Genomic DNA, 26,949 nt, shown 5'->3' with positions numbered 1-26,949 from the left:
AATATTATATTAGATATAATTTACTAGACAGATTTTAATATATAATAGATTATAATAATATAACAGGTAATATAATAATTATTTTTATGGCTAAGACCCTCAAATTTACAATTGTGTAAGAAATGTGTAAGAAAAAGTCTCTTGTCCCTATTTCTGGGGGAAAAAACCAAAACAGTAATCCTCTGTTATTGTGTATGTTAGTATAAAAAAATATGTGTAGATAGTATTTTACAGTGACACGCTGACGGAGTGTACCCAACTTGGGAAATGCTGGTGACAAGTGGTGTTGGGCAGCCTCTCATCACAGGACTCCTTAGGTTGAAAGAGAGGAAATTTAACAAGAACGGGAGATGAGCTCCTACGTACCCCGCAGTCATTGGCGCCATCACCACACATACCCACGTAGTAACTGATGGAGGAAAAAGAAGGAAAACACATAAGCCTTCCACGTAGCTGACCCTGTGGTGGAGCACCCGCTGGCTTAGCACCTGCGGGTACATCAGAGCAGGGACTCGTGTTGGCCCTGGAGAAGGCAGTGGCTGTTTCCAGAGGGCAAGTTGTATCTGGGAAGAGGATGGGGGAGAGTGCACCGGGCAAAATTAGGATTAAGTTTTGAAAGAGGCTGTAAGGGGAAAGGGAATGCTGCTACTTTATTCCAGATGGTGTTTTCCCTCTGGTACCAGGAGACATGGAAAGGGAGCAGGGTGTACACGTTTGCAGGAGCTCCTGCAGCTGCAGCTTGGCTTTTACTGGCATTTTCTCCTCAACTGTCTTTGTAGACCCGAAGACACAGGAATTGCTGAAATAATACAGCAGCTCCCAGACCACCACACGTGAGATCCCTCTGAGAGGGCAGGGAACTTCATCCCCAGAGGAAGCACCTCGTAATCAATAATTAACTGTTTCTTTTTCAGAAAGGTATCATGTCTTGTTTATGCTTAGCAAGCAATATCCATAGTTAGTGTGAGTACTGTTTGGGGGAGGAAACGTTCCTTTGGGGGACCTGAAGGAGCATCTTTGGGGTCAAACTCCCAGCTGCATCAGGTTGATTTCAGCTTTGCTAAAGCTGCAGCCAGGACAGCACCAGCAGCCATGCGGGAGTTGCTGGGGTGGGGGGCTGTTTGTATACGCGGGGGTCTGCCTCTGTATATTTCTCTCAGCCTCATTTAATGCTGCCTTCTGTACTGCACTGGTGAGAAGCAGTGGCTAAGTCTGGGCGAGGGGTGCAGGTACTCCTGACGCAGAGGGATCCTGTAGGGGAACTGGGAAGAAGGCGGCCACAAAGGATGCAAACAGGGGTCACGTGGAAGAAGGGACAGTCAGAAAGATGGGCCTGGAGCAGCGCTAGCTGGGACAATTACACTTCAAAGAAAACTTGTTATTGATTTGGTTCAAGAAGAAAACAAAAGAGAACCTTACTCGAGTTTCTGAAACTCTTCAACAAGGCTGGACTTCTGGCCAGGAGACATCCTAGCAAAGACAGTCGCATTCACCAGTATCTGCAAGACAGAGCAACGAGCTGCCTTGGGCAGGCATTTGTGCCTCCATCGCTCCACCAAGGCAGGATCAGGCCTCCCTGATGGATGCCTGACACATTTGTAAAACCCTCTAATCCCATCTCCCAAACCCTACCATGGTTTTGCTACCCTTAGGGTTCAGGTTTCCTCTAACATCAGATTTATCCTGCTCTGTTTTCTGCCTTGCCTGTTCTATAGGAGGTGCTGGGAAGCCAGCAATCACCACGCGCTCTGCAGCAGCCTTTAGAGCAACAAGGCGTTGTAAGTGTTTCCTAAGTGCAGAACAGATGGTTGATGACAGCAGCAATAACACTGCTCAGCCTGAGGCTTCTCCTACCTGAAAATCTGGCCAGAGAGTATAAAATCCGAAAATCTGCCCCAGCACCAGCTATTTTATGGACTGAGTGACAGGAGTTGAAGATTTCTGCTGCTAGATGTGGGTATTTCATGTTCCTGATGCCCCTGCTGAGCAGATGCCATTGCCAGCTATGGTAGTGGCACATGGGAATGGGGTTGATGTTTTTAATTAAACAGAAATTGAGAAGGTGACCATGGAGTAACTCCACTGCACAGCTGCTCGCAGCACCACAGCCACCCTTGTCATCTGAGGTCTTAGAAGATGCTGAAAGCAAGCTGTTTGGGTTAAACCTGAGGCTTGGTGGGAGGCTGCCCGGAGTTGTCAAAATGTGAAGTGACAACATTACAGCTACCGACAGAAAAACGCCTTTCTCCAGCTGGAACACCACTGCCACTTAATAAAACAGGGAGGGCAAGTGCGTGCTTTGTTTCCTCTGAACTTACTTTTGGCAGCAAGCTGTAGAAGTGCTTTATAATAACCTGATAGGACTTTCCATTCATTGCAAAATGGTAGTTGCAGGTTTCTCCTTCCAGGGTGATCTTTTCCTCAGTATTAGCACATACCTCCTAGAAATAAGACAGCATTTATTCTCAGACTGAGGTCATAACATGCCATTTCACTTCCACCTCGTCAGCCTCCCACCAGGCAACCAGGGACACAGCCTTCTGCAGCATCCTTTTGTAAAACTTTACGCCTGGCAGTACTTGATTTTCTGGCTGTGTTTCCATGCATAACTAAGCCCTGTTAGCCACAGGCTGCTAGTTTAGACACTGAAGTTTGGCCCAGCAAATAGTCACACAGACAAGTATGTATAATTGCATGAATTCTGCACACTTCAAGCGTGATTGAAGTGGCCACTGCATCTGCAAAGCCTTGCCAGTTATTCATGTAGTTATTTCACATGTTGTCCTGAGCAAAGAACCACTGGATTAATTATTTCTCCCTAACAGGTGCATGGTCCATATCACACCTCCATATACCCTGGGGTAGATATGTGCTAGCCCCCAGGTTTCCTCTATTCCTCAGAGCTACTTTCAAATCCCCAGCAAGGAGCCAGTTATTAGACATTAAAAGCTTTGTTAATTCCCCCTGGCACTTGAAAGCAACCATCCCTGGCTGTGCTTACACGGGGAGCAGCTGTGTTTGCTTTGCTGTCTTCTGCCAATCGCCAGGCAATGGAAGCTGGAGTGGAGCCCTCCGGTTCATTTGCTTCGACGAGGATGACTTTGCTGCCAATGTGAATCATACCTGCGTTCCTGGCCACCGTGACAGCTGTCTGCAAGTTGTCCCCTGCAAGGACAGTGGAGAGGCAGGCTCCTCACGTCTGCCATAGCACGGTGGCAGCCCAGGTAGAGACCATGGACGCGCAATGGAGGATGCTGGAGGAGTGAATCTCTCTCCTGTGTGCCCCATGGCAGCCAGCATGGCCACAGAAAGAGTCTGGGGGATTTACCTGTGACCATGACGCTCCTGATGCAGGCAGCAGCCAGCTCTTGTAGCACAGGCTTTGTCTCCTGCTTCAGGCGGTTCTCCATCACCAGGAGGCCCAGGAACGTCAGCCCAGACTCTGCCTCCTCTCTTGGAGCAAAGACAGAAACACACGTGCTGTTTCCCATAGACAGCACGGGGAGTGAGACTCTCCCTGTGGTTTTTGTTCAACAGGAAAGCCACGCTTGGTGGGAAACACGCTTGCTCCGCAGGGAAACACAACCGCTACGAGTTCAAGACAAGCAGTGCTCAACAAGCATCAACACTTCTGCAGCTTCAGCCAAGCTGCTGATCGGCTACATTGCTGTCTCTAGGAAGGAGCAATGCAGCAGATATGCAGGTGCAGAGAGAGGGACAGAGATTTGCAGGAACTGGCCGGCTGAAACACACAGATTATGACATACAGAATTTCTATTGCAGTCCCAATCCATTGCCATATAGAAGCACAATAACCAGCTTTCATTACCCTTTCATAACAGATTCTGAAATTCAGCTCAGTGAGCCTTGCAAGAGCAGTAGTAAAGCAGGCAATTAAGAGTGTAATCAGCATCTGCTGAGAGGAAGGTGTTCTATGGTGCAGCTTCCCAATAGGCTTCCTTTGGCAGGAGAGGAGAGGAAGGTTTGGGTCAGGGCAGGTCGGTTTGGGGCAGGTCGTAACAAGCAGGTAGGAAAGCAACCCGACAGCGATACCAGCAGCTCATCAGCACACCTTACCTCTTTAGGTTGCTCACATCTACATCCTTTCCTAGGTTTAGCACTTTATGGGCCAGGGCAATGACTCTGAAGCCTTGGCTTGTGTACATCTTAAGCTCCTTTAAGAAATTAGCTGGGACTGTTTACAGGAAAAAAAGTTTCATGGTTAGAATATTCCATCCTTGCTGATTGCTTTTCTAGGGTTAAATGCCTGTCCTTTAAACTGCTTTGTAGTCTTAGTTACAGCACTGTGGCCTCTTGAAGAAGTCAGCTGCTTTGTACCAAGGCTGTGTAACTGACTGTTCAAATAAGTGATCTATGTGTCTGTTTTATACTTTTTAAATGCATGTTAAGGTGCAGGTAGATAAGATGAATTACTGGGCAGAGGACTAATGAGTGACTTCATAATTCTGTCCTAAGATTTACTGCATACATGCTGAGTGACTGAGGCAATTGTTTTTATGTTTATGCCTTAATGTGACAATTCTCCCAAATCCTGAATTTTCAATTCTCTGATCGTTCCCGTGACTCTAAAAGCAAAGAGTTCCTTTTAACTTTGCACTATTTTGTACTCACTACGTACTGCAATCACAGCTTTACAGAGCAGTACCTAATTATTCATTAAGCTGTAATCAATATAGGAACAATCAAGACAGGATAAGAGGAGCTATTTAGAAACCTGAGAAAGTGGAACATAATATTGAAGATATTTTTCTTGCTGATGTTGACTTGTTTGGAGGTTTGTGTCATTAGATCTTAGGTAGTTCTAAACTAAATCTTTCCATTGTCCCATAAAAAAAAAAAAAAAAACATTTTCACCTGTTTTCACGTCAATGCTATCTGAAATAACAAACCACAGAGCCACAGACCATTGGTACTCTGTTTGCTTTGCATTCTTTTGAAGTATTCAGTGAATGTGACCTGAGTTTCAAGTTTGCAGACAAATTTGAGTACAAGCCTATAATATTGTTCACATACAAAAAAGAAAAGCCTGTTTACTTGCAGAGAGAGGACAGAAGTCTTGGCTTGAGTGTTAATACCAATTATCCTTAATAACAGTAATTTGCGTGTTCACAGCAAGTTTTCCACTGCTGAGATTTAAAGCCTTTGCAAGCGGGGTCAGTAACTCAATGCTGAATTTACAGGGCAATAAGTCAGGAGGAAATTTAAGAACTTGTGCAGCACAACACACTCCCTGTGACACATGCAATTACCACGATCCTACATCTGCTGTAGGTATTTTGACGTATCAACATTATATATGCACTATATCTGCCGCTGATGCAAGTCAGCTAAGGGATGTATAGTGGCTGAACCTCAGGCTGTGCATCTCACCAGCTGTTTGGCTGTGTGCATCTTTAGTTAATACTACAAACAAGTTTTCATTGTTTGTTTGTAAAAGTTAAAGACATTTAACAAGCCCAAGGCTTGTTTGTGGGAAGAGTCATACGCATGCAGTGGCAGTGTGGCCAGTGGAAATCCTTTTAGGATTTCAGCTCCAGCATAAGCTCTGGTTTGGGTTAAGTCCAAATAAACACTGTAAAGTTGCCCTTTCCCAATTCTATACCAGTATCTCGTCTGCAAAAGCTGGACACTGTTGCTGGTGCTCCTTTCATGTACAGGTCATACTGTTCCTCTCCGATCTTCTGTGAAACAACAGACATCCTCTGCAGCCCAGAAGAAAATGGGAATTGATGTAGGATTGCTATTCCTTCCACGGGAGCCTGGAAGAGGTCAGGAAAGTGAGATGTTATCCGAGTCATTGATTACACAAAGCAAATCCATTCTGAACTTTAGCTCATTTGAGTCTTTCTTGGTAATGTGATTTATTATTAACAGGAGACTGTTTCACTTTTGCTGCCTTCTGGCTATGGGATCAGATCACTGATTACAAGTTTAGGAACCATGGTCTCAACAACTCTGTCTTCCCAGCGTACTTCCCAGGAACCTCAGTATTTTTCTTTATATTTAACTTGTTTTCCAGGCTTTGTCCCAGCCTTTCTCTTAATAGCCACATATTAATGTAATATTCCTGGATCTACAGTCCTGGGAACTGAAATTTGATGAGTTACAGTGACATTACCATGGGAACAGAGCAATCCTAGAGACAAGACTGATTTCCTTGTTACCACAGCACTGCCTTCCTGGTGTTGCTAGCAGAAATCACACTCCTTCCACTGGGAAGAAGCTGGCTGGGTCGACATTTGCACTGGAAACGTAACAATTTTCAACTGTCAAAACACAGAGCTTCCCAAGGGGCCTTTTAAGAGGAAAAGTGAAGTAAACAACACCATGCTTTGGGGTGAGGTTGATAAATCTGCTAGTGGGGTTGCACGACCATTACCAGCAGGACTCATGGACCCATGTCTGTGCTTCTCGATGTAATGCCTTGTCCTTACTCACATTGCCTCCTCCTGCAGATGAACTCATGCTTTGGACATTTATTCCATTTACATGGTTTCTCTGCATTAGTTTTCACTTAAACTGATTGTGTAGTTTCATTTTGCCAGCAGCTTTACAGGGTGAGGACTCAGAGAAGTCTGTACCTTCTGTTAGTGCAAATAGTAGAGTTGGAAATGAGGGACTTTTAGGGCCATGAAGTGCTTTAGATGCCACTTCAGGAGCAGCGTCTCCACTTTAATCAGCATTTGCTTTTCTGGTCCTATGCTTCTAGAGGGTCTGTTATGGGGGAAGATGCAACACAGTACCAAGAGTGGTTGAAAGGCATTTTGCAGCCACTAGCCTAGGTAAATGAATAGTGTGTGTGCTAGGAGCTTGCACTTGCTGCAGGTTGAAAAACAGAATATTCATTCTCAGAAAGAACTGGACTTACACTGCTGGCCTTCAGCCCTGGTCTAACGATGCAGGTCTCGAGAGCACCAGCCCCATCCCGAGCTGTGCTGGAGTCTTCTACCTCCTGTACAAGGAAAAGCATTATTTCTGATACTTTTTTTTTTGGCTTCACATCCATCTGTTAAAGCAGGGGCAGCAGCACACGGGAGCATGTTTCCCCCTTACTGTTGGCACCCAGTTGCAGAAGTATTTTGTTATGATCTAATAGGTCTTCCTATCCATCGTCAGTGACAGCCTCCCTGCAGCCTTGTCCTTGGCAGAAACCTACACGGCCCTGCGTCTTTTGACTTGAGAGTAAAAACCTGCATCAAATTTTGTGGTTTCTCTAAACTCAAGTTCCACCTAAATTTAATGCCATATCAATGATGAAGGGAAAGAGAAATAATTATCCTTATCTAGCTGGTTTTATCTTCCAGTCTCCTGCTTTTAAAAGACTCTCACTGAAGTTCTGTGCAGACATAGGGTTGTAATTTTCAGTGTAGGGTGCTTTTAGCCCTCCAGCTCTGTTACTTTACGTGCTGCCAAGGCTCATTCACCCTCAGAGTCCCCTTCTGCTGTCATGTGGCTCTGCTACTGCCTGCTCTTCCACAGGAGCGAGCACCAGCCTGATGCCTTCCCACAGTGCTGCTGAAAGAGCTGCCATCTGTTTTACTTATTGATTAATCTCTCGTGAGCAAGAGGTTGAAGGAGAAAAGATGACGAGGCAGTTAACTGCAGAGACTCAGAACTCCTCCAGGCTAGAACGTGGCAGAGAGAAGAGCAGCCCCTTTATTCTCGTGCTTCCTCCTGTCCTGCTCCCACCCAAGCAACTCTCCATCCCTGCGGATGAGCCCCGAGGCTCAATCTCTCACCTCCTCCCCAGGTCTCTCTGAGACTTGCTGTTCACTCAGCTGGAGGATCCATCCTTGGTTTCTCCATAGGGATGTCCCTTTGCTAATCAGAGATAACAGCCTTTAGCATAAGGGCATAAAAACCTGCCTGTGCGTTTCCGTGGCTGACTTGTGCTCTCTGCACCACGTGGCCAACGGCGTGGCCTGATCCCCTGCTTCCAGCAAGCAGCAACCAGGGTCCCCCTCTGCTTCCTTACACTCCAGTGTTTCCAAATCAAATTAAGAGAGCAAATGCAGGCAGCCCCAAGGAAAATGATTGCTGGACTATCAAAAAACAGCCACAGTGCAGCAAATCTGTCACGACGTTAGTAGAAATAACAGAGTAAATTCCAGCTGTTATGACCAGGACTGCAAAGGAGTTTCCCCTACAGGCATGTATTTGAGCTTGACTTGGGTTGGGGGTGTCCGTGTTTTGGATGTGTGCAGAGGATGCAAGTCACATTACCCAGTGTGTGCTGTCAAACATTTTCAAGTCCAGTGGATCTCCTTGAATCTTCTTGTCTAAAACAACCAGTGAATGACAGCTTGCCATGGCTCCGCACACAGGTCCCCACGGCAGAGGAGTGCTGGATGGGAACTTATGGATTTTCTGAAACCTGATTAAAAGCAGAGGGTTAGTGGGACCGCTTACAAGAGGGATGCAGAGACACAAGTCCTCAGCTGGTACATACAGGTGCTGCTCTGCTGCACTGCGTGTAGCTGAGCCGAATAACAGCAAGCAACATGCTGTCCTACCCATCCTTCTGACAACAGGTCAGATGCATTCAGGAGGCCAAAAAGTACCCAGTAATTAATTGGCACAAGTTCAACTTGACACAAAGTGACTGAGACGGTAAAACACTCAGAGGGGCTGAGAGCACAGGCACAGGAGTCCTGCTTGGCAATTGCTGTTTGGTATTAGACAAAGCAGAGAAGACACTATTGGAGAGGCAACAACTTGCAGCAGGGATCTCAAAGAAGTTTGGCAAAGTGCCCTAGGAGAAGATTTGTGAAGCTGCAGTATGGAAAGGGGGTGCATCTGCTCGGGCTGGTGCTGTGCACCCGCTGGGGTGGATGAGCACCGGCAGCCTGCATTCCACACCCCTGGGGGCAACGTGGGAGAGCCATGAGGAGCCCGACCTTCACTTCCAGCTGTAGATTTTACATCTGCATATCCACAGACACCAGATGCTTGTCCTTACACCTTGGTTTTGAAAATGGGTACATTGGTTGACTCCTATTGAGTTACACCAAGGCACACTGTCAAAGATTCATGCCCTGATTTCTTTCTGTGGAAAGCCTTGAGGTTTATTCCCTCCTTGGCCCCGCAGTACAGACCAAACACGTGCAAAGCTGGGCAGGGTGAAGGCTCTATAATTTCATCACGGACGTTATTTCTCAGAGTCCTCTCTCCTCACACACACATTTTTTCCCCCTAAGAAACTGGCTGGCCAACAAGCTGTGTTTGCCAGGCCAGAACACAACCCATTACCATTTAGGCTGGCATGATAAGGAGAAGTTTAAATAGATTTTATTTACCTTTGATCACAACTAGCATCTCATTACTAACACAGGCACAGTGAAATGCATCTGGAAGTGAGCAGCGTGACAGCTCGCAGCTCTATTAAAAGGAACAATGAATCCAGGACCTGTTGTCCCTCTGGGCCATCCAAGTCTGTTCTGTTTCCAGCAAATTATACCTTGTTCTCAGCCTGGTCATAATTGGCTTATTAATTAATTAATACTTGAGAGACACCGTGAAACTGGTAAACACCACATAAAACCAACAAACATTTATGTCTTAAACGTACAATAGGATATTTTGCAAGCTGAATGAAATTCTTTTACTGTCATTGCCTCGCAGTATTCAGCTTAGCTGACAGCTAGTCTTATAACATGTTTAAAAATGTGAACATTTAAGAAAGAGTAATTATGCAAGTAGGCTAATGAGATCAATGCAGACAGCAATAGCTCCTCCTTGCGTTTTGGCAAGCCACCAGCACTGGTTCCCAGCTAGGTGCAGATTGGACATGTCTGCAAAGACAGCCTTATGTTTTGATACCTTGCAGAGGTTTTTTTATTACGTGAATTTATTCTGATATATGGATCCGGTTTTGTTCTGCTGCTTATGTGAGCAGACGCTACCTGCAAGGCTACCTTGATGGAAATCATTCTGGCACTACCATGACCTACCTGTCTGCCTTTGGTGGGCTCCAAGCCTGTTCAACATGCACCTATTCAGTGTGGCCTGCCTGGTGCACTGGAGGGGGGCCAAGAAGAGACTGTCCTATGTGCCTGTGGTTTGGTCCCACTGGAAGAGTATTTTATTGGTTGACGCTTATTAATCTCTTCTCATTAATTTGGATCGGATAGTAATTTTCTCTCTGTCCTTTGAGGAAGTATTGGGAATGTGATTTTTCTCCTCTCGCAATTAATTCATCCTTTCATTCATTATGGCATGATTATCTCTGTGGTGTTGAAGTATCTGATATATTAACAACTACTAATGAAACCTGGGAGTTGATATGGGGTGTGTGATTTGTCCTGGCCACTGCAAAAGATTAATATTTTGAGTTTGGCATAACACGCACTGCAGAGCTGGTCTGTTATTGTATTACAGTAATATGAATTAAATAGTATAATTCTGGATATAGTCAAGTTTAATGTTTACATAGTGGTTATTTCTTGAGTATTTCAATGGTCTTTGGGCTTGGAATTGAGATGGAGCCTGCCATGGGTTTGTGGGAGTCCCTAAGGACACCTGAGCTTTGCAGGTCTGATCTGTGGTCTCATGGATATTTTTTCATGGCATTTACAGAAGGTAGGTGAGATTTGACAGGCACCAAAGTCAGCAACACTTAATTTCAACAGAAGGAGCATTATCCTAACATTTAAATGATGAAAGGTTTATTGACTAGATTAGATTAAGAATATTTATTGAACTGTGCTGAGGATGACATAATTGAAAAGCTCTGTGCATATTCTCCAAATCCCCTCAGGGTAATTAAAAGCACTCATGCTGCTGCTGACTTCTGTTTGCCTTGAATTAGCAGCGACCTTTACGGCTACGCCTGCCACAGCAGCGCCCAGATGCCCTCCTCGGAGGGAAGGAGCTGAGCAGGGAGCAGGGACACCCATTGCACTCTGCCTCCCCAAATGCACCCGAACATCTCTTGCTGCATGCTATTTGCTGTCTTTCCATATCCTATGCCACTGCCTCCCTCTTAACTACACGTTTGGGCAGTACATTCACACTGGAGATTAGTTCTTGCTAAATGAAATCCTTCCTTACCGGCTTCCTTCGGAAGGGATGACGCCCCACAGGTCCAGTCCATCTTCTGTCAGCGTGCCCGTCTAAATTTAAATAAATACCTAGTTACCCTGCTATTGCCCACCCCTTCCTCCTGCACGTCCCCGGAGGTCCTTCCCCAGCTCCCGGGCAGGGTAAGGAAAGCCTCCTGTCCGCAGAGTGACCCTGCTGCATGGGCACCTGTAAAGGATTTTTCCCTGGGGTTAGATCAGGGTAGATGGGGTGGAAAGAAATATCCCATGTTCCTAGCAGCCCCCAGCATCTTTCAGTGCCCCAGGAAGCGCCTTACTTTGTCAAAGCAAACAAGGTTGATCTGCCCGCAGATATTAATCCTCTGTGGGCTGATGCAGAAAATCTTCTTTTTCTTCAGCCTCCTTTGGGCATAAACAGTGCCTGTTGTCAAGGCAGCGGGGATAGCTGGAGGCACAGCCACGGTGAGGAGGAGGAGGGCCATAGCCACCACGTCTACCACCGGCTTCTGCAAACAGTGAGAACAACAGGGGCAATGGGGTGGGAACAGCCTCCCTGCCCTGCTACCGCCACTCTCGGGGGTCCAACCCTCCTGCTCAGGAGCAACACACCCCAAGCTCTGCCTGTGGGGATGACAGATTTATTCTGCTTTGTTCTATCTCCCCCCGCCCTGTCCATTTCTGGCATCTGAAAACTGAATTGCAGAAGAGAACAATATTCCAAGGATCTTGAGTGACTGAGGGCTCAGAGCTGGCGCGTGCAGCACGGAGGCATCCCTTGTACTTACCTCGTGGGACGTGAACACACACACGGTGTAGATGAGTCCGAACACGCCAATGACAGAGAGGCCTACGATGAACTTGAAGGCATCTCTGTAGAGTTTGAAGTTCACGGGCTTGGGGTAGAGGATGGATCTCACCAGGTCACCTTTAGCTGTATTGAACCCTGAGTGAAGACATGTGCCATACATCACGTACGTGACATAGCGGCAGCGTACCGCCTCGGTGCCATTTGAAAACGGGTAATATTGCACAAGCCTGAGCCATCAGGTGGCAACAAGCACTTCTTGGGGACAGCTGACTTGTGCTGGACTTGAACTACAACGAGAAACCAGCTCTCCTACCAGCCTCTGGGGCTGCTGCTTTCCCCCTGCTGGTTAGCAAACGAAAAGAGAAATACCAGTTTGCAGCACAATGGCTCTTGCTGGTCCTCTGCCCGTGGGCTTCGTCTGTACGACTTCTGTCCCACAGAAGAGGACGTGTCTCCGATAGTCTTCCATGCTGTGGGTTTTCCAGGGCATCGGACTCTCCACGAGGGGCAAGGGGGTTTTAGTAACCGGAATGCTTTCACCTAAGAACAACAGCGTGCAGCTGCACTTAAAGGGGCTTTAAAAGTCTATCAGATTCTGCATATTAGAAAGTGACAGCACCCTTTAGGTGCTCAAACTTGCCTCACTAATTAGCTTGCTTATGTACTTACACATGTGGATTTATGGTGACAGCCATTATGGTTTTAGTTTCAGAGTACCTCAGATGGTTTCTCTGAGCATTTTGTATCAAGGAGCTTGGGTCAAATTTTGCCCCTGAACCAAGTTCATGCCTCGTAGTGGCTTGATGTTTAGGTATAACACTGACCCCTGTGCTCATACATTGCCTGCTTGAACAGAACTGCTGCAAGATCAGAATGCAAAAACTAAAAAAATACATATTCAGTGTATTTGAGTATTTTCACTTTCTACTACTGACAGTATATTAATCCTACTTGTTTTTAATGTTGATAAGAAAAGCATACCACACAATGGCAGTGTTCAAAAGCCCAAGACAACTGTGAATTATTCAAGCCACAGTTTTTCCACCTCCTGCTGCAAACTATTCTAATAAATAGTAAACAATTTGCTGTCAGAACAGATAGAGACATCTCCCTGAAAGAGAACCTGCAGAGGGCCTTAGCATTTCAAACTCCAAGGCTGCACCTGTGAGCATCCCTTCATTCACAATGCAGCTTCCATCAATCAGGACAGCATCACATGGGAGAGCGAGCTTTTTTCCATCTAAAAGAAACATGTCTCCAGGGACTAAGTAACAAGACTCCAGCTCTTTGCAACCTGTAGAACAATACAAAAAAGAACGTTACTTGTGCACAAGTTCTGGGCAATTAAAAAAAGTCTCAAGGCACACACAACATCACTAAACTTCCATGATTTAAGGCCAGTGCTTCTTAGAAATAATACTGGCTGAAAAGCAACAGTGCAAAGATCAGCCCTTGTCTAAACACCTCTCTCCGAGTGGGTGTCTTCAGTTTCATTTGCTTAGTGTCCATAAAACACTCTGACCAAGAAAGCCTCTCCAAGGCCTTTACATCTCCCATCACCCTAGCAATTGCCCATCTCAACATCTTTGGGAGGCAAAAATAGCTGTAACTCCTATTTTATGGGCAAGGAACTGAGATGCAGGCAAGAAAGCACATACCTCAGTGGGAGCCATACATCTAGACTCCTTGAAAATCGCCCACAAGCTACTTGACAAGATTGTGAAAGTAGCCTATAGCAGAGTGGGGAAGCAGGTCTCAGAAGGCCAGAGTTGTTATCTAGTTGCTTGTTTGTGAAATTAAATTTTCCAAGCTGTTCTTAACTCTTAACACAAATTACTAGGTTCACCTGTATCATTACAGATGCGGCAGATACAGATGATAATGATACAGATGATAATGATACAGACGCATCATTACCGCACCGCATAGGCTGTGCCCACACTTCTGACTGCCCTGCCCACCTCACCTCCCTCTGCCCCATTCTCCCTGCAGCTCGCCCTTCACGTTTCAGCAGTAGAAATCAACAGGAGCTGTGCAATTCCAGATACATTTCAACACGTTAGTTAATTATACAGGCTGGTGAGGAAAATGAGACTCAGATGACTCACCTTCGCTCTTCGTGCAGACTGTAACCTGGACTTTGTTATGCTCCTCAACGAGGTCGTGCAGCTTGGTAGACTGCTGTTGATGGGAATGCAATTGCAGTGTTGAAACACCAATACTCAAGTGAAGCAGTAGGTTACAATTCAGTGATCATGCTAACATCACAGAAACTGAACTCTGCTGAGTCATCCAGGGGACATTTCACATTGCTTGTTAGAAGTCAGGATGCGAGTTCATCGAGTTAACCTAGAACAAGCTGCCTGGGGAACATAGACCCAATTTTCTGTTTGCTTCTGATTCATGCTACTATATCTCCCTCGACCTTCAAGGGGCTATTCTTGCTTCGTGCCAGAAGTCTCCTTAGCTGCAACATTGCTATCTACAGTCCTTTAGTAGAGGGTTTCTTTGTGCTCAACGGTTTTATCCTTGCTAGGAGGCTGTCAACAGGACAACCAAGTTGTAAAGGCTATTGTTACAAAACTGCCGTTGCAAGAAGAAAAAGAAATTCTAATTTAGTTGGGTGTCTGTGCTTTGCCAGTTTTTGCAACCTAATTCAGACAATTACGTATCCTGAGATAATGATGAAGTCAACTGTCATTGCAAGGCCATTAGAGAGAATGCCTTATCTTGATTTAAAAGTTGCAATTGCAAAAAACTAATCCCCGGGTGTGGATTTCTTCATTACCATTGTTCGTATGAAGATGTCAAGCCAGTTTGAAGAATATCTGGAGGCCCCAAACATTGTAATTCTTCCTGCCAAAATTATCAGTCACACAATAAAACTGGCCTTGCCAAAGAAAGCTGAATGGACCGTATCTGTTCTTTGTGCTCTGCAATACCAGGACGGACACCAACACTTTAAGTACAAAGGTGTGCTCAAAGAGATGCAAGTGCTTGTTCAACATGGGAGTGCTAGTCATCCTACAGATATTAGTCAGAGATACAAAAACGTGATGTGCAGCCAACACACCTGTGCTGGCAAAAGCCCCAGCTATTCACAAAGCCCTCGCTGAGATCAGTGTGAGGCAGCGATAAAAGCATGCCCTTGGCAGGGCAGAGGGTGCGCAGGAGTGCCTCGTCAGCACAGTGCACCAGTGAGCACATACTGCCCAAAGTCCCACGAGTCCAGGGGCCTGGGACCTATGCAGGGAATGTGCTGTATGCCTCCACCAGCCCAGGGAAAAGCAGAGTTGATTCAAACAAAAGCCAGCTCCTGGAAGGGCAAGTCATTGCCTCCTCCCAGGCAGCACTTCACAGAGAAGTTTGCTATACCACCTTCTCAAGAAACCTTTCAAAGGGCTGAATCTTGCCCTTCCCCAGTAATTCAGTGCAGGAACAATGATTTTAGCAGTGAATTTGGAGGCAGTGTGAGCTGTGCCTAGCTCTGAAGCAGCACATGAGCATGACAGTCAGGTCAGTGCACCCCAGAGCTGCTGTCCCTTCACCCCTGCCACCACCTCTAATCACATCACACTCTCTACAGGAACTGTAATTCTCAATGCTGTCCTCTAACCCCTATATTTTTCCTGAAGATTAACAAAACATTTACCAGGACTCAGGAATCCCCAGTTCATTTTTGCTTTTAAATCTTAACAGTACAGAGGAATGTGATACCTAATATCCAGACCCGAGAGATTAAAATGTTGCTTGCCGGACTCCTGTTCCTATTGCTCTCTCTCGTCTGTACTTTCATTTACATAGTTTCTCTTTTTTCCCTATTATATCCTTTCTCCATGTGATTTTTGCTTTCCCTGTGTATTTAAAGTGGGTTCAGAAACCAAGGAACTGTTTTCCAAATTCCCAGTGAGAGCGTTGGGCGATTCCAGCAGGAAGCACCAGAACCTCACCTGGCTGCATGAGGATACTCAATGGCAGGCAAACGTTGCGTAAGGCTCAGCTCAATCTATTTCCCTTTGCCATAGAGACTGAAGGTTTCAGGTTTATTACAGGTGAGTGCTTTAGGTCAAAAAGTGAATGAGCTGAGACTATTAGAAAATTCTTCCAAGCAGCTGTATCCATGACAGAAGTGTTGAACAAATTTGAGAAATAAAAAGTGATGTTTCTTTTTGCCGTTAAGACCTGTTATTTAGCAAACCTTAAGAGGAGTGAATCCTCCTGAAATTACAGTAGCAACCAGACTCATGGATACAGTCCACCTTCATAAAGTCTCATAAGCCTCAGGTATCAGACTTCAACCTTCTTTAATTCTTGGGAAGTTCAAGACCCCCAAGTATGACCCTTTTAACTCTTCTATAGCAATAAATCTGTAGTAATACAGCAGAATACACAGCAATAAAAAATAACCAGAAAGAGCATATAAATAGCTACTTGCGTCTGTGACTGATAGATGAAATTGCTAGCAGAGCGCAGGATGGGGAGCTGGCAGGCTGCGCAGCAGACTCACCTGTCTGAGGTTGTACACAGTTAAGCCAACAGAAATGATCGATAGGATTATGATGGCCACTGAATATTCAATGTAGCCTTGGCTCAGCCACAGCATGAGGGTGAAGGCTTGGAACACGTAGAAGGGGTTTAAAATCTGCAAACACAAACGTAACGCACATCAGGGGACGGACATAACACATGTCAGGAGAGATCAAGTGTGGGAAGAGGTGAGAACATTTCATTACAGCATCCAAGAGTCTTAAACACCAATTTAAAGGGTTGTTTTGCCATCCCAAGGCAGCATTATTTCATGGCTGTTTTAAAGCATTAATAGCCTCCAGCTCTGAATTTACCAGATTACACACAGTTCATGGTGTTTGTAATTAAAAGCTGTTGCTAACCAGTTACTATGCAGCAGCAGCTATGCTGGCAACTTGAAGTCAGACTTAAGGGACTTTAAGTTGGTTGATTTCCCACCGTAGCCATCTAACAAAGGTGACCTTAACGTTTCTGATTCTAAGTAATTCCTACACAGGAGACACTACCCAAACATGGAAAAAAAAAAAAAAGACTGAATTACCATAAAAGTCTTTAATACTTTGTGACTTAAGGAACTCACTGTCAATATGATATTTATTTGGAAAAAGAAAAATGGTAAAGAAGAACTAATGGTCTGCGGGGCCATCAGTAATCAGTCTTAGACTACAGCTAAAATGAAGGCTCGATTTCCTCATACTTCCATACTTAGCCACTCTACATTGTGTCAGCCTTACAATACCAGTCACCACTCACTTTAATGTGTTATGCTAAAACAGGCCACAAGCCCCACTGAAGTCTGAGAATACAATTTTGGTTATTGTGGTATCTAACTAACAACAAAAGAATTAGATGAAGTTTTTCAGAGATTTGCCCACCGCTTGGCTTGTCTGGAGTGACAGACTTTTCTGTAGAACTGGTACAACTGAAAGAGCCACTGAAAGAGCTTTCTGCATAAAGATTGGAACTGAAATGAATTATTCATCTGACAAATTTGGTCCCTCAATGAAAATTTAATACTTTCTTCGACATTGACTAGGACAAAGAGACAGACAGGGTGCCAGGCTTCGGACACTGAAGCTGTATCTGGACTGAAATACCACAAGCTCATGAGGACCAGTCTGCCTCCAGGCACCACCATTAATATTTCAAACATGAAGCTTCAGCCTTGGATGGAAGTGCAAAGTTCAAATTAAATAAACTTTTTAGAGTGCTACACCGGACTTCTCTTCAAAATCATCTCCAGAGGGCACTGAAAGGTTGGTAACATCAAATCTAACCAATTTCAGGAGCCCTGGAGCTTTTCATGTATTTTGCAAGGTTTCAAACAAACTCCACTTAAAGTTCAGACACATGCTAGCTTGGAGTCCAAGCATTCATAGCTCTTTTCCATTTTAAAGACATTCACGTAGCATCTCTAATCCGCTAAAGTGAACACAGATGACATGACAGTATTCTGCATGCAAAGCCTCTGCTTACAGGTTGGCAAAAATATGTGTCCAGCATTTCTATATGCAAACTCAGCAAGTAACCATCCATACATGCGTCTCCTCTTATTCACAAGATGCGTTTGTTTTGTCCTCTGTAGAGGAAGAACAGTGTTGCAGTGTGTCCTTATTTATGCAGGAAAAAAATTGTCTTGTGTCTATGTCATAGGAGAAAAGAAAGTTACTAGGTGAACAAGGCAATTATAAAATAGGAATTTTGCAATTCAAAACAGAAATGTTTTCCTTCATTCTAAAGCACACTCCCGATTTACACTGCTGTTGAGGCCACAAGCAAGCTTGTACAATGCTTTGTACTACCTTTGGCCTACTAAAACAAGGCTATTAAAGAGGAACAAGTGTGCATTAGTTGTACCAATAAAGTTTTCACTGCAGATCATTATCAAGAGCCTACATGAAAGGACAGAGTTACTAATGTGGCTATGGTCAGTTCTAGCAGTTGCAGAAAGGACGAGCACTCCAGGTGCATGTCACTGCTCAGTCGTGAGGCAAGATGTCTCAGCTCATGGCAGATGTTCAGTTGGGAATAAGGGCCTACAGCAGAGGAGGAGGATGTCAGTCCCCCACACTACTGCTCTCCAAGAAGGGACACAGTCATCATAAGGGAAACATTTAGCTGTTATAAGCATGCAGCACCAAGCATCCTCTTAGCTTCATATTCTTCCCTGTAACCTTCTGCCAGGAACGTGTGCTGGCCGTAAAGGAGGTTCACCAACTTTCCTCCATGGCTTATGCCTATGAAGCATCAATCACCCCATCCCAGTGTGCCCAGGTAAAGTCTTCAAAACACTTCAGACCTGTCCCACCAAGTGGTCGTCTGACTTACTGACCTCTTTAAAAAGTAACTTCCAAATAGGACGAATTTCAACTTCAATGGCATTAGGCCCACACACCAGCTGCCTATAGAAAGGTAGAGAAGAGTTCCCCATGTTATAGCTTAGTCACGTTGGGTAAGACATCATGTGGGAAACTGTGCGCCCAAATAACATTAACACTTATCTAAAAAAGTAAGTCCTGGGGGCACCATATGGCTGAGCAGGACAAATAAACCTGTCCAGAAGCTATTGTATCCGAGAGGACTTTACACAGAGGCAGAATTTTACTGTTCCCTTGCCGAAAGGATTGTCAGTTTGCCGCTAAACTCTGTGATGAGCTTTTCAGAGGGCTTTTAAGGAGAAAATGGCAAAGGAAGCCAGTCACGTCTTGCTGTGCCCTGAACCCCAGGTAGAACTGGTGGCGTTTTCCCCAGAGGGGTATTCAGTCTATGGCATCACTGAGAAGATAATGAGCTCAACAGAATGTAAGGGATAATGATTTTGCACCTTTCTGAATGTCACCCACACAGTTTGCACTGCCTTACTACTAAGATGAGTAGCAAGAAGCTCACATGAATTTGAAAAGAAGAATTAATAGGTCACACTGTCACAATTAGTTCATACATCTACTCATATGTAGACCGTACCTGATCTTCTGTTCTTCCCTTGTCAGGCCAGCTCCAAACTTGTGGTGTATGCTGTGACATGTGTTGCTGTCTTCTAATGATCTAGGATAACAGGAGAAAGTTCAGACAAGGGAGTTCCCTACCGCAAAGGGTTTTGTAACAGGCTGTTGACACTCACCCAACTTTCTTGAATTCTTTTACAGAAAAGTCCCAAATATAACGGATTTTCTGCACCTGGATACATCTCACCTGCAAGACCAAGTAGCAAAAATTCCTTTTGCCATTCAAGGGAAAACGATCTCACTGTTACAGAAATGCTTCCCCATCTTTCAGGAGAAAACTTGAGCTTATGTAAACAGGATTTGCAGGAAGATGCTGACAGAGCGCCCTTGGGAGCCTCCAGGTGCCTTGACTCCTATTTTCACCCACCTCCTCCCTGCCATCTTTCTTCTCTATTTTATAGATGACTTACCTTTAACTGTGGCTTCATTATGGCTCTGTTTATGACAGAGTCTTTATCAGCTACAAGAGGACCATCTGAACTACTACCAACAGGTAGTGCCAATGTGGACAAATCAATCCAGGTCACTTTCTTCCGGGTGTATCTCTGAAACTCATCCTAGAGAAATAGAGCACAGTTCAGCAACAAGCCCACAACGTTGCCTGTGATAATGTTTCCTGACTGTGGGAAGTATGTATGAGATTCCCAGAGAACTACAGTACTGTAGCATCATTGCAATCATAGCAAATGTAAGTCCATAGTAACAGGGGCGTTGGTATCAGTGGTTTAGTACCAATCAGTAAAGCACTTCAAAGTCAATCTCGCAGTCATCTCCATTTGCTTTGGTTCATGCTGCAGAGCAATTTCAAAGACGAAACTAAACCAGAAGATGTGTTTCAATAGCTACTGGATGGATATTCAGTCTGTGGGATCAGACTAGAGCTAGATGGAAGTAAAAGCTTTCTGAAATACTTCTGGTGTGGACATTGGGTCCTCAGCACCAGCTACTTTGCTCTACAAAACTCTTATAGCGCTGTGTTACTTGCTGTACATCCACAGCCAGAAGCAACTCAGCTTTACTGCTATACATGCATTTGTCAGACTGACTTGTCCTTTAATCAGTTTAGTCTAATGTAACTAGTTACAATGAGCAATAGATTACTCATTTAGTGGTTTGAGTGCATTTATTTTAGGAATATCATTGCAATGTTGGGCGTTAAGTGTCTTAAGCATTTGCCCTGCTAGAATTGAGTTGGATTTTAATTTACTGTCATGGAGTCTTAGAACATAACTAGTGCCTGAAATCTAGCTCTCTAAAACCCATCTCCTCGGCATTCTCCAATAACTTTAAAGCAGAAAGGCTACTAACAGCCACAACTTCTGAAGATGATCCCTCTGCTGAAGCCAGTTGGCAGCACCCCATGCACATAAAGGAAGGGAAGAGGCAGAGCTGTTTTATGGAACATGTTATTGGCAGAGGGCAGCTGCTGGAGCCTGTGGATGGGCAGCAGCAATGCCTGAAGTCTGCTTGGTGCCCAGCCTTCAGGCAGAGTAGCTGCACTCTTGTTAGTGTAAACATGGTCTTTTACGCAATATTTCAAACTCTGCAAATAAAAATGGTTGGTCCTCTGAAGCTTGACTCATCCCTGCTGCTCCACTTCCAAAAGTGGAACGTGTTATTAACCTGCTACATCATGCAGACAAAGACAGGCTGCCCTATCTGTGAAAACAATAGGTTCTGCAAATAACAATGAGCTAGGAGGGTTCACCTACTGTTGTTCTGAGGAGAACAATGTCCGCTTCTTCCAGGCTGCAGCGGATGCAGTTTGCCCACACGTCCCACTCTGGCTTCCAGAAAAACAGCAGCAGCAGAGCCCCACAGGACAAGATGTATCCAGCAATGCACAAGACCCTCCGCCAGCCTTGGGTTTTGTAGCCAAGTATCTCCTGTACAGCAAAGAGAAAGCATTCTTTGTTAACAAGTTTGACCTTGGTGTTTGTTCATCAGGAAGCCCAAGCTTATTGAAAAGAAAGGCTGGTGACTGAAGCCTTCCCTCGTAACTGCTCAAGGTCATTTTTGGAAATGAGAGTTTGCCGATTGATACGACATAATTAAGAATACAGCAGAGCTGCTGAAAGGAGAACGTTGCTGGGCTGCTGCCAGCAGAGGAGCATTCTCACAGCAGCTCTCCCAGGATTAATGAAGAATTAACTCCAGTCTGGAGCTTTTACCACCAAGAGTGCAGCTGACCCTTCATGGTAACGGTTCTCTATCATCTGCAGCGCTAGCATCAAACAGCCCTGCATGCCACCGAGGAGGATGTCTCCACACAAACTTGGTGCTGACTGCTAAAATCTACCTTGCAGCAGGGGCACAGAATCTGCCTCAGGGAAAGAAAACTGCCAAGCCCCGAGCAACTCCTCTCTGGTACCAGGTACCATACCTACTGGTGTGTTATCTTCCACCACGTACACCTTATCTTGAAAACAAATATGGAAGGGTTTTTTTCCTCAGTACACTCTCTTCCTCCAACTTATTCCCCAGGTCATCTGTCATCTTCCCTACTTGCCCTTTCATTTTGATAGCCCCATAGTCATCTATTCAGTGATGCTCTATTGTCTGTGAAGGAGATTGTTAAGTCCAGAACTTTAGTTTTTCTCCTTGAGAAGAACGTGGGATTTTTGTACCCTTTGGTTTGCTTTAAACAAGCCCATGGGGCTAACAATAACTTTAATGCCTGTAGCGTAACTGGATCCTTCTCTACATGCTGGGTGCTTTCCCAGCCCTCTCAGCACCCTGCAGGGCATGAGGGAAGGGGGGAGATGCTCCATCCATAGCTGGTGGCTCACAGCATCCAGGGATGCCAACCCTTTGGACATGTCACCCACATCCAGCCTGGCCACAGCTCTCACAGCACTGAGACAGCAGCCGTGGTAGGTGCCACCCTGACCCTGCAGCCCTACACCCACCCGCTCAGCCGCTGTGCGAGTGTCCCTTTCTGCTTCCCCACAGGTACTAAGGCGGGAACCCAGGCAGCCCCCACCATGGGGCTCGCTTTGTGCCACCCATGCTATGGTAGATTGTATAAAAGTTTATTTGGGAAAAGAATTTTGTTTTAAGGCTGAAATGAAAACCTAGAAAAAGAGATTTAATTTTTTATGTTGCATCCACTGCTGAAAAAACAAACAATTGTTTTCCATCAGGTGTCTCCATTCCTGCTGCAGCGATCCATTTGTTTCCCTATACAGGGCACTTCCCAGCCACCTCTCAGCTCTCTTCCCCGCTCCAAAAAGCCCAGCTCCAGGCAATCCCTGCAACTTCACCCTAGGGCTGATGACGAGGGCAGAAGAGCACCCACGCTCAGGAGCAAGCAGAGGAAGCAGCGGCATCGCAGGCAAGCAGCTGCAGTGCTGCCCTGCCCACGCCTGGCCCGTCGCCCTGGCACCAGCACAGATGCTGCCAGCCACCCGCTGCTCATGGGTGCTGCAGGACAGGCCTGTGCAAGGAGCTGCAGGAGCAATCCTATGCCATCACCGAGGTGAGATACCTAACCCAGAGCACAGATAACAGTTACCCACCCACAGGGCAGTGGGTGCATAAGGCACCTGCCTCTGAGGACATATCAAGTGACCCTGCAGATATAGGCAGAGGTAGTAAGTAAAAGGAAGTGGTTTTGTATATCTGCTTGTGACTACACCGGTTGTTTTTCCAGAATAGCTTGCCAACTAAAGTACACAATGTGGTGGGATAGTGTAACCTATTGACATGGCTTATGTCGTTAGGAGGAAGAGGAAATGGTGTTTTAACTTATAAGAAAAGAATAAAAATGAGGAAGTCCCACATCTGAAATACATCAGAGAAATGCCAGAAGGATGACTGGTGTTTTACAGGATGAGTTTGCAACAAAGCAGAGCTCCTTGGAGAGGGCTTATACAAACAATTGTACTGGTTCAACTTAAAATATAATTTTCAAGTGATTTAAAGGCAGTAGAGTAAACACCTATTTAGGTTTAAGAGAGCAATTAACTTGATTTATCTGAACTCTGATCATAATCAACAAACTAAGCTGAAATCAATGCAGCTCAACTGAAATAAAGATAATCATGCAGCCCTTATACCAGGTTAGTAGAGTCCATTTCAAACCAGCTCTGTAGCTTTTAGATGTGCAGCCCTGCTGTATACAAAATATTATTCCTTCAGAGGCCACAGAAGTTTAAAACAATAACTACAAACGGTGTTTTCAGGGTGGGAGGACAAACCACAGTATCCACAACTAAGGAAATTCAAGGAGATTTTCATTTTCTTGCCTTTTCATAACAGGATTTTTATAAATACACTCCAAGTACAGGCCTGGAAAACAAGGAGCCTGTTATGGAGGTGGCTGGAATGACAGGAGGTGTGTGGGACCACAGCTCATCCATCACCCCACAGGGACTGGAGAGGATCAAATCTGCAGCCAAAGGTGGAGGGAAGGCTGGGGAAGAGCTGTGGCATTAGGGCTGGGTAAGCACAAGGCCAGGAGTCACCCAGCGAGAGCATCTGGGGGTTTCGAGCACGAGCCGACCACGGGCTGTTGCCAGCAAGTGGGGCTCTAGCGCACAGCTGTACGCTAAGCACAGCAACTGAGGAACCTGAAAATGCATTAGACATGATGGAAGATAATCAATAGAAGTACACTGTACATGTCTAAAAGGGATTGTTTAAATAAAGTGGAGTGGTGCTATGAGCTCTTGACATCTGAGGTGCTGGGGAGGTGCCCCTTCCCAGAGGCTGCAGGATCCCAGCACAGCCAGGTCCTCACCACTGTGCCGGCACGGGGCCAGGCGGGAGCCCAGTCCTGCTGTTACAGGCAGGAGCCCGAGTCCCCCAGGCCAGAGAGATGGCCTCGGCTGGCACAGTCAGTCCCCGTACGGCTGCAACACATGGCCGATCAACAGGATAGCTCTGCACAGGCAAGGCACAAAGGCAGCCTGTGCTAGTACACAGCCTGTTCTCAGAGTATACACACTGGGCATTCACACAGTACTTAGGAGGAAGCACTAAAGGCCAGAACTGAGGGAACCCACATTCACAGCTGATTTACCCCACTGAGCCTGTCTGCAGTAAGAAGAGTTTTCCAAGAAGTGCAGTACCTGGAAGCAAGGCTGCTCCAACAAGCAGGACCACAGGAAGTTGTGTTATGAAAAACATCACTCAGCCTGGCACAGACAACCTTGCACAAGGCAGGCTGTGTCAGCAGCATCCAGGGCAGAGCTGGGGCCCTTCTCTGCCAGCAGGGTTGCAGCCACAGGCTGGATGGGGCAAGGGAGGTGTCTCCTGGAGGTGAGTGCAGCTCATCTAGGGTGCACAGGCTCCTAAAAGGCTGCTTGTGGCAACAACCTCACTCCACCCCTCCATCCTGACCATCCATCCTCATCAGGGAGTTGGCATCCCCATTGCTTCTTATGCAAGTAGAGGCAGGCATTGAGGGCCATATCCACACGCCAGCTAGTGACCCCCTGAAGAACGCTGTCTGTAGCAATCAGCATGACACAGATGATCCCTAGCTGACTCCTTACCTGTCTCCCACAGCAGATTTTTCATTTGGTGCTGGATCCAGGCTGCTGCAATTGATTCAAGCTCCCTAGTCACAAGCACATATGAGCAGCAGTCAAATCCCAGCAGGAATTTACTGAAGGCAACCATAGAAGCTGAAGCCCCACCACTATTAATAGCCCTGCAAGCAATCCTGATACAGAGGTGCAGGTGTGCTCTGCAGGGCAGGATCTCTCCCACCTGTGCATGCCCTGAGCACCTGCATCCCCATGACGGAGGCACGTTCTCAGTCCCCAAGGCTGGGCAGTGACACTGGAGATGCTGGGAAACACCTGCTAGCAGCCTCTGCTTGCAGAGGACAGAGACTCCTGTCCTGGGGGAGCGCGCTGCTGTGCTTCCAGTGCATGCAGCACACATATATCTCTAGCAAATACAGGAGTGACAGGACTATATTTTACACCTGTGCAGAGGTATCTACCTCTGTGCCCACTCTGTGTACTGGAAATATCTGGATTCCAGTTGTATCTTGCACAGAAAGCTGGAGGAGAAAGTCTTACTCCCACCCTCACCAGACTCTGTGTAATCACTGCATGTTAGCAGATAGAGGAAGAGTTTCCAACTCATTGTGTTTGCAAAGCACTCACTTAGTACAGCCCTTCCAGGCTGCTGCACATAATCAATAATCAATCATAATCAAAGACAGAAACTGGATTCAATTAACAGTAGTAAAAAACCCTTGTAAGGGCAGAGTAGGTCCATAAAAGCTGCTGTAAAAGACTGAGAAACAAGGGATTCCTGCCATGAGAGCTGTGGTAGACTTTGGCCATCTGCCCAATCTTCCTAGACCTGGTAAGCAGCAGACACACTTACATTTCAGGAGAAGTGATTTAATCACTACTTCAGACAATTGTCCAGGATAAAACTCATTTGTAAGCACTTTCCCTATGACTTGCTTTCTGATACATGATGACCCAGTAAGGGAAAGTGTACCCATGAGCAGAGATCCTCACAATTAGGATGGAAAAGACAATAGAACAGACAGTGGGGAAAGGGACACTGCTCCCTGGCGCGATGACTTCTGGTGGGCAAAGAGGCCTCTTCCATGTTTTGTGCCTCTGGACTGAAGTAGTATGTTCCTCACTTAGCCCTTACTTTGCAAAAATCAATCTCAAAGTCAGCAAGGACTGATCCAGGATTTTGCCTTCACCAAGGCTATGTTGAACAGACAGTGCCCACATGGGGAGTGAAGGTGAAGAAGAAGCGGAGGCATATCCAAAATGGGCATGTGGGAAAAGAGGCACACAAGGAAACCAAAACCCAGCGTGGTCCCCCACTCCTTACCAGCTCATTTTCTTCATCCTTGTTGAGGAGCACACAATGATCCTTCCAAAGCTCTTTCGCCATCTGACCACGTTGTTTTCAGTCCCAGATGTCCTTGTCGGTGGGGTCAAGCAATGTTGAACGCAGTTCCTGACTTGAACTCAGACCAGTGTTAAAGTCACTCTCACCATGGTCCTGTCTGCTGCCTTTGAAAGTCTCACAGTGCACACGCTTCTTATTAGGCTCCCAGGAGAGGGAGGAAAATCCATCCTCACGTGTAAAGCCCTTGAATGCCAGGCTTATGTAAGACACGTGATGCTCTGCCTCCTGGCTTTGCTGCGTTCGCTGGGGTGGGACTGGCTGGAGCAGAGCTCTGGTGGCAGAGGGAGGGAAGGCGCCTGCAGTCCTGTGCCAGGGAGATGGCTCTGCGCAGGGCTCGGAGGGGAAATCGAGGCACGTCGCAAGGAGAAGGGTGGGAGAGTGCCACAGCCCTGCGCAGAGCTGATGCCAGAGCAGCCATCCTAGCGCTGGGAACCACCTCCAGCATGTCAGAGAGGAGCATCCGCTCTGAGGAGATCACAGTGTCCGGGCCTGGGCTTGGTTTCCGTGCAGTGGAGGTGCACGCTGGAGCAGTGGTTTTCAGGTGTGGATCTGGTCTGAACTTCCCCACTAGCTCTGGGCATCACCTCAAAGACAAGCTTTGGTTCAAATTCTGCTTGAGTTACAAGGAAAGAGCAATGAGGCTGGTTGACTC

The 26,949-nt window shown here is 46.1% G+C and overlaps 1 protein-coding gene across 1 annotated transcript in view; it reads right to left on the bottom strand.

Moving 5' to 3' along the window:
- Positions 1 to 26,279, bottom strand: part of ATP13A5 (ATPase 13A5) — a 35,644-nt gene extending 9,365 nt beyond the window's left edge. Inside the window, exons 1-22 of the mRNA XM_050902252.1 lie at positions 26,217 to 26,279; positions 21,113 to 21,286; positions 19,811 to 19,957; positions 19,517 to 19,587; positions 19,360 to 19,440; positions 18,728 to 18,797; positions 16,376 to 16,510; positions 13,977 to 14,049; positions 13,031 to 13,162; positions 12,238 to 12,408; positions 11,846 to 12,003; positions 11,378 to 11,566; positions 11,071 to 11,132; positions 8,245 to 8,395; positions 6,890 to 6,973; positions 5,624 to 5,780; positions 4,078 to 4,195; positions 3,329 to 3,453; positions 3,002 to 3,165; positions 2,319 to 2,441; positions 1,420 to 1,499; positions 367 to 409 (exon numbers count right to left, since the gene is read on the bottom strand). Of these exons, the coding sequence (XP_050758209.1) occupies positions 367 to 409; positions 1,420 to 1,499; positions 2,319 to 2,441; positions 3,002 to 3,165; positions 3,329 to 3,453; positions 4,078 to 4,195; positions 5,624 to 5,780; positions 6,890 to 6,973; positions 8,245 to 8,395; positions 11,071 to 11,132; positions 11,378 to 11,566; positions 11,846 to 12,003; positions 12,238 to 12,408; positions 13,031 to 13,162; positions 13,977 to 14,049; positions 16,376 to 16,510; positions 18,728 to 18,797; positions 19,360 to 19,440; positions 19,517 to 19,587; positions 19,811 to 19,957; positions 21,113 to 21,286; positions 26,217 to 26,279 (2,571 nt within the window). The remainder of the gene's footprint in view (positions 1 to 366; positions 410 to 1,419; positions 1,500 to 2,318; positions 2,442 to 3,001; positions 3,166 to 3,328; positions 3,454 to 4,077; positions 4,196 to 5,623; positions 5,781 to 6,889; positions 6,974 to 8,244; positions 8,396 to 11,070; positions 11,133 to 11,377; positions 11,567 to 11,845; positions 12,004 to 12,237; positions 12,409 to 13,030; positions 13,163 to 13,976; positions 14,050 to 16,375; positions 16,511 to 18,727; positions 18,798 to 19,359; positions 19,441 to 19,516; positions 19,588 to 19,810; positions 19,958 to 21,112; positions 21,287 to 26,216) is intronic.
- Positions 26,280 to 26,949: the final 670 nt, after the last annotated feature.

This window comes from Gymnogyps californianus, chromosome 10 (assembly GCF_018139145.2).
Source record: "Gymnogyps californianus isolate 813 chromosome 10, ASM1813914v2, whole genome shotgun sequence".
Taxonomy (NCBI): domain Eukaryota; kingdom Metazoa; phylum Chordata; class Aves; order Accipitriformes; family Cathartidae; genus Gymnogyps; species Gymnogyps californianus.
Note: the sequence above shows the minus strand (reverse complement) of the source record. Positions and strands in the feature narration are given on the sequence as shown.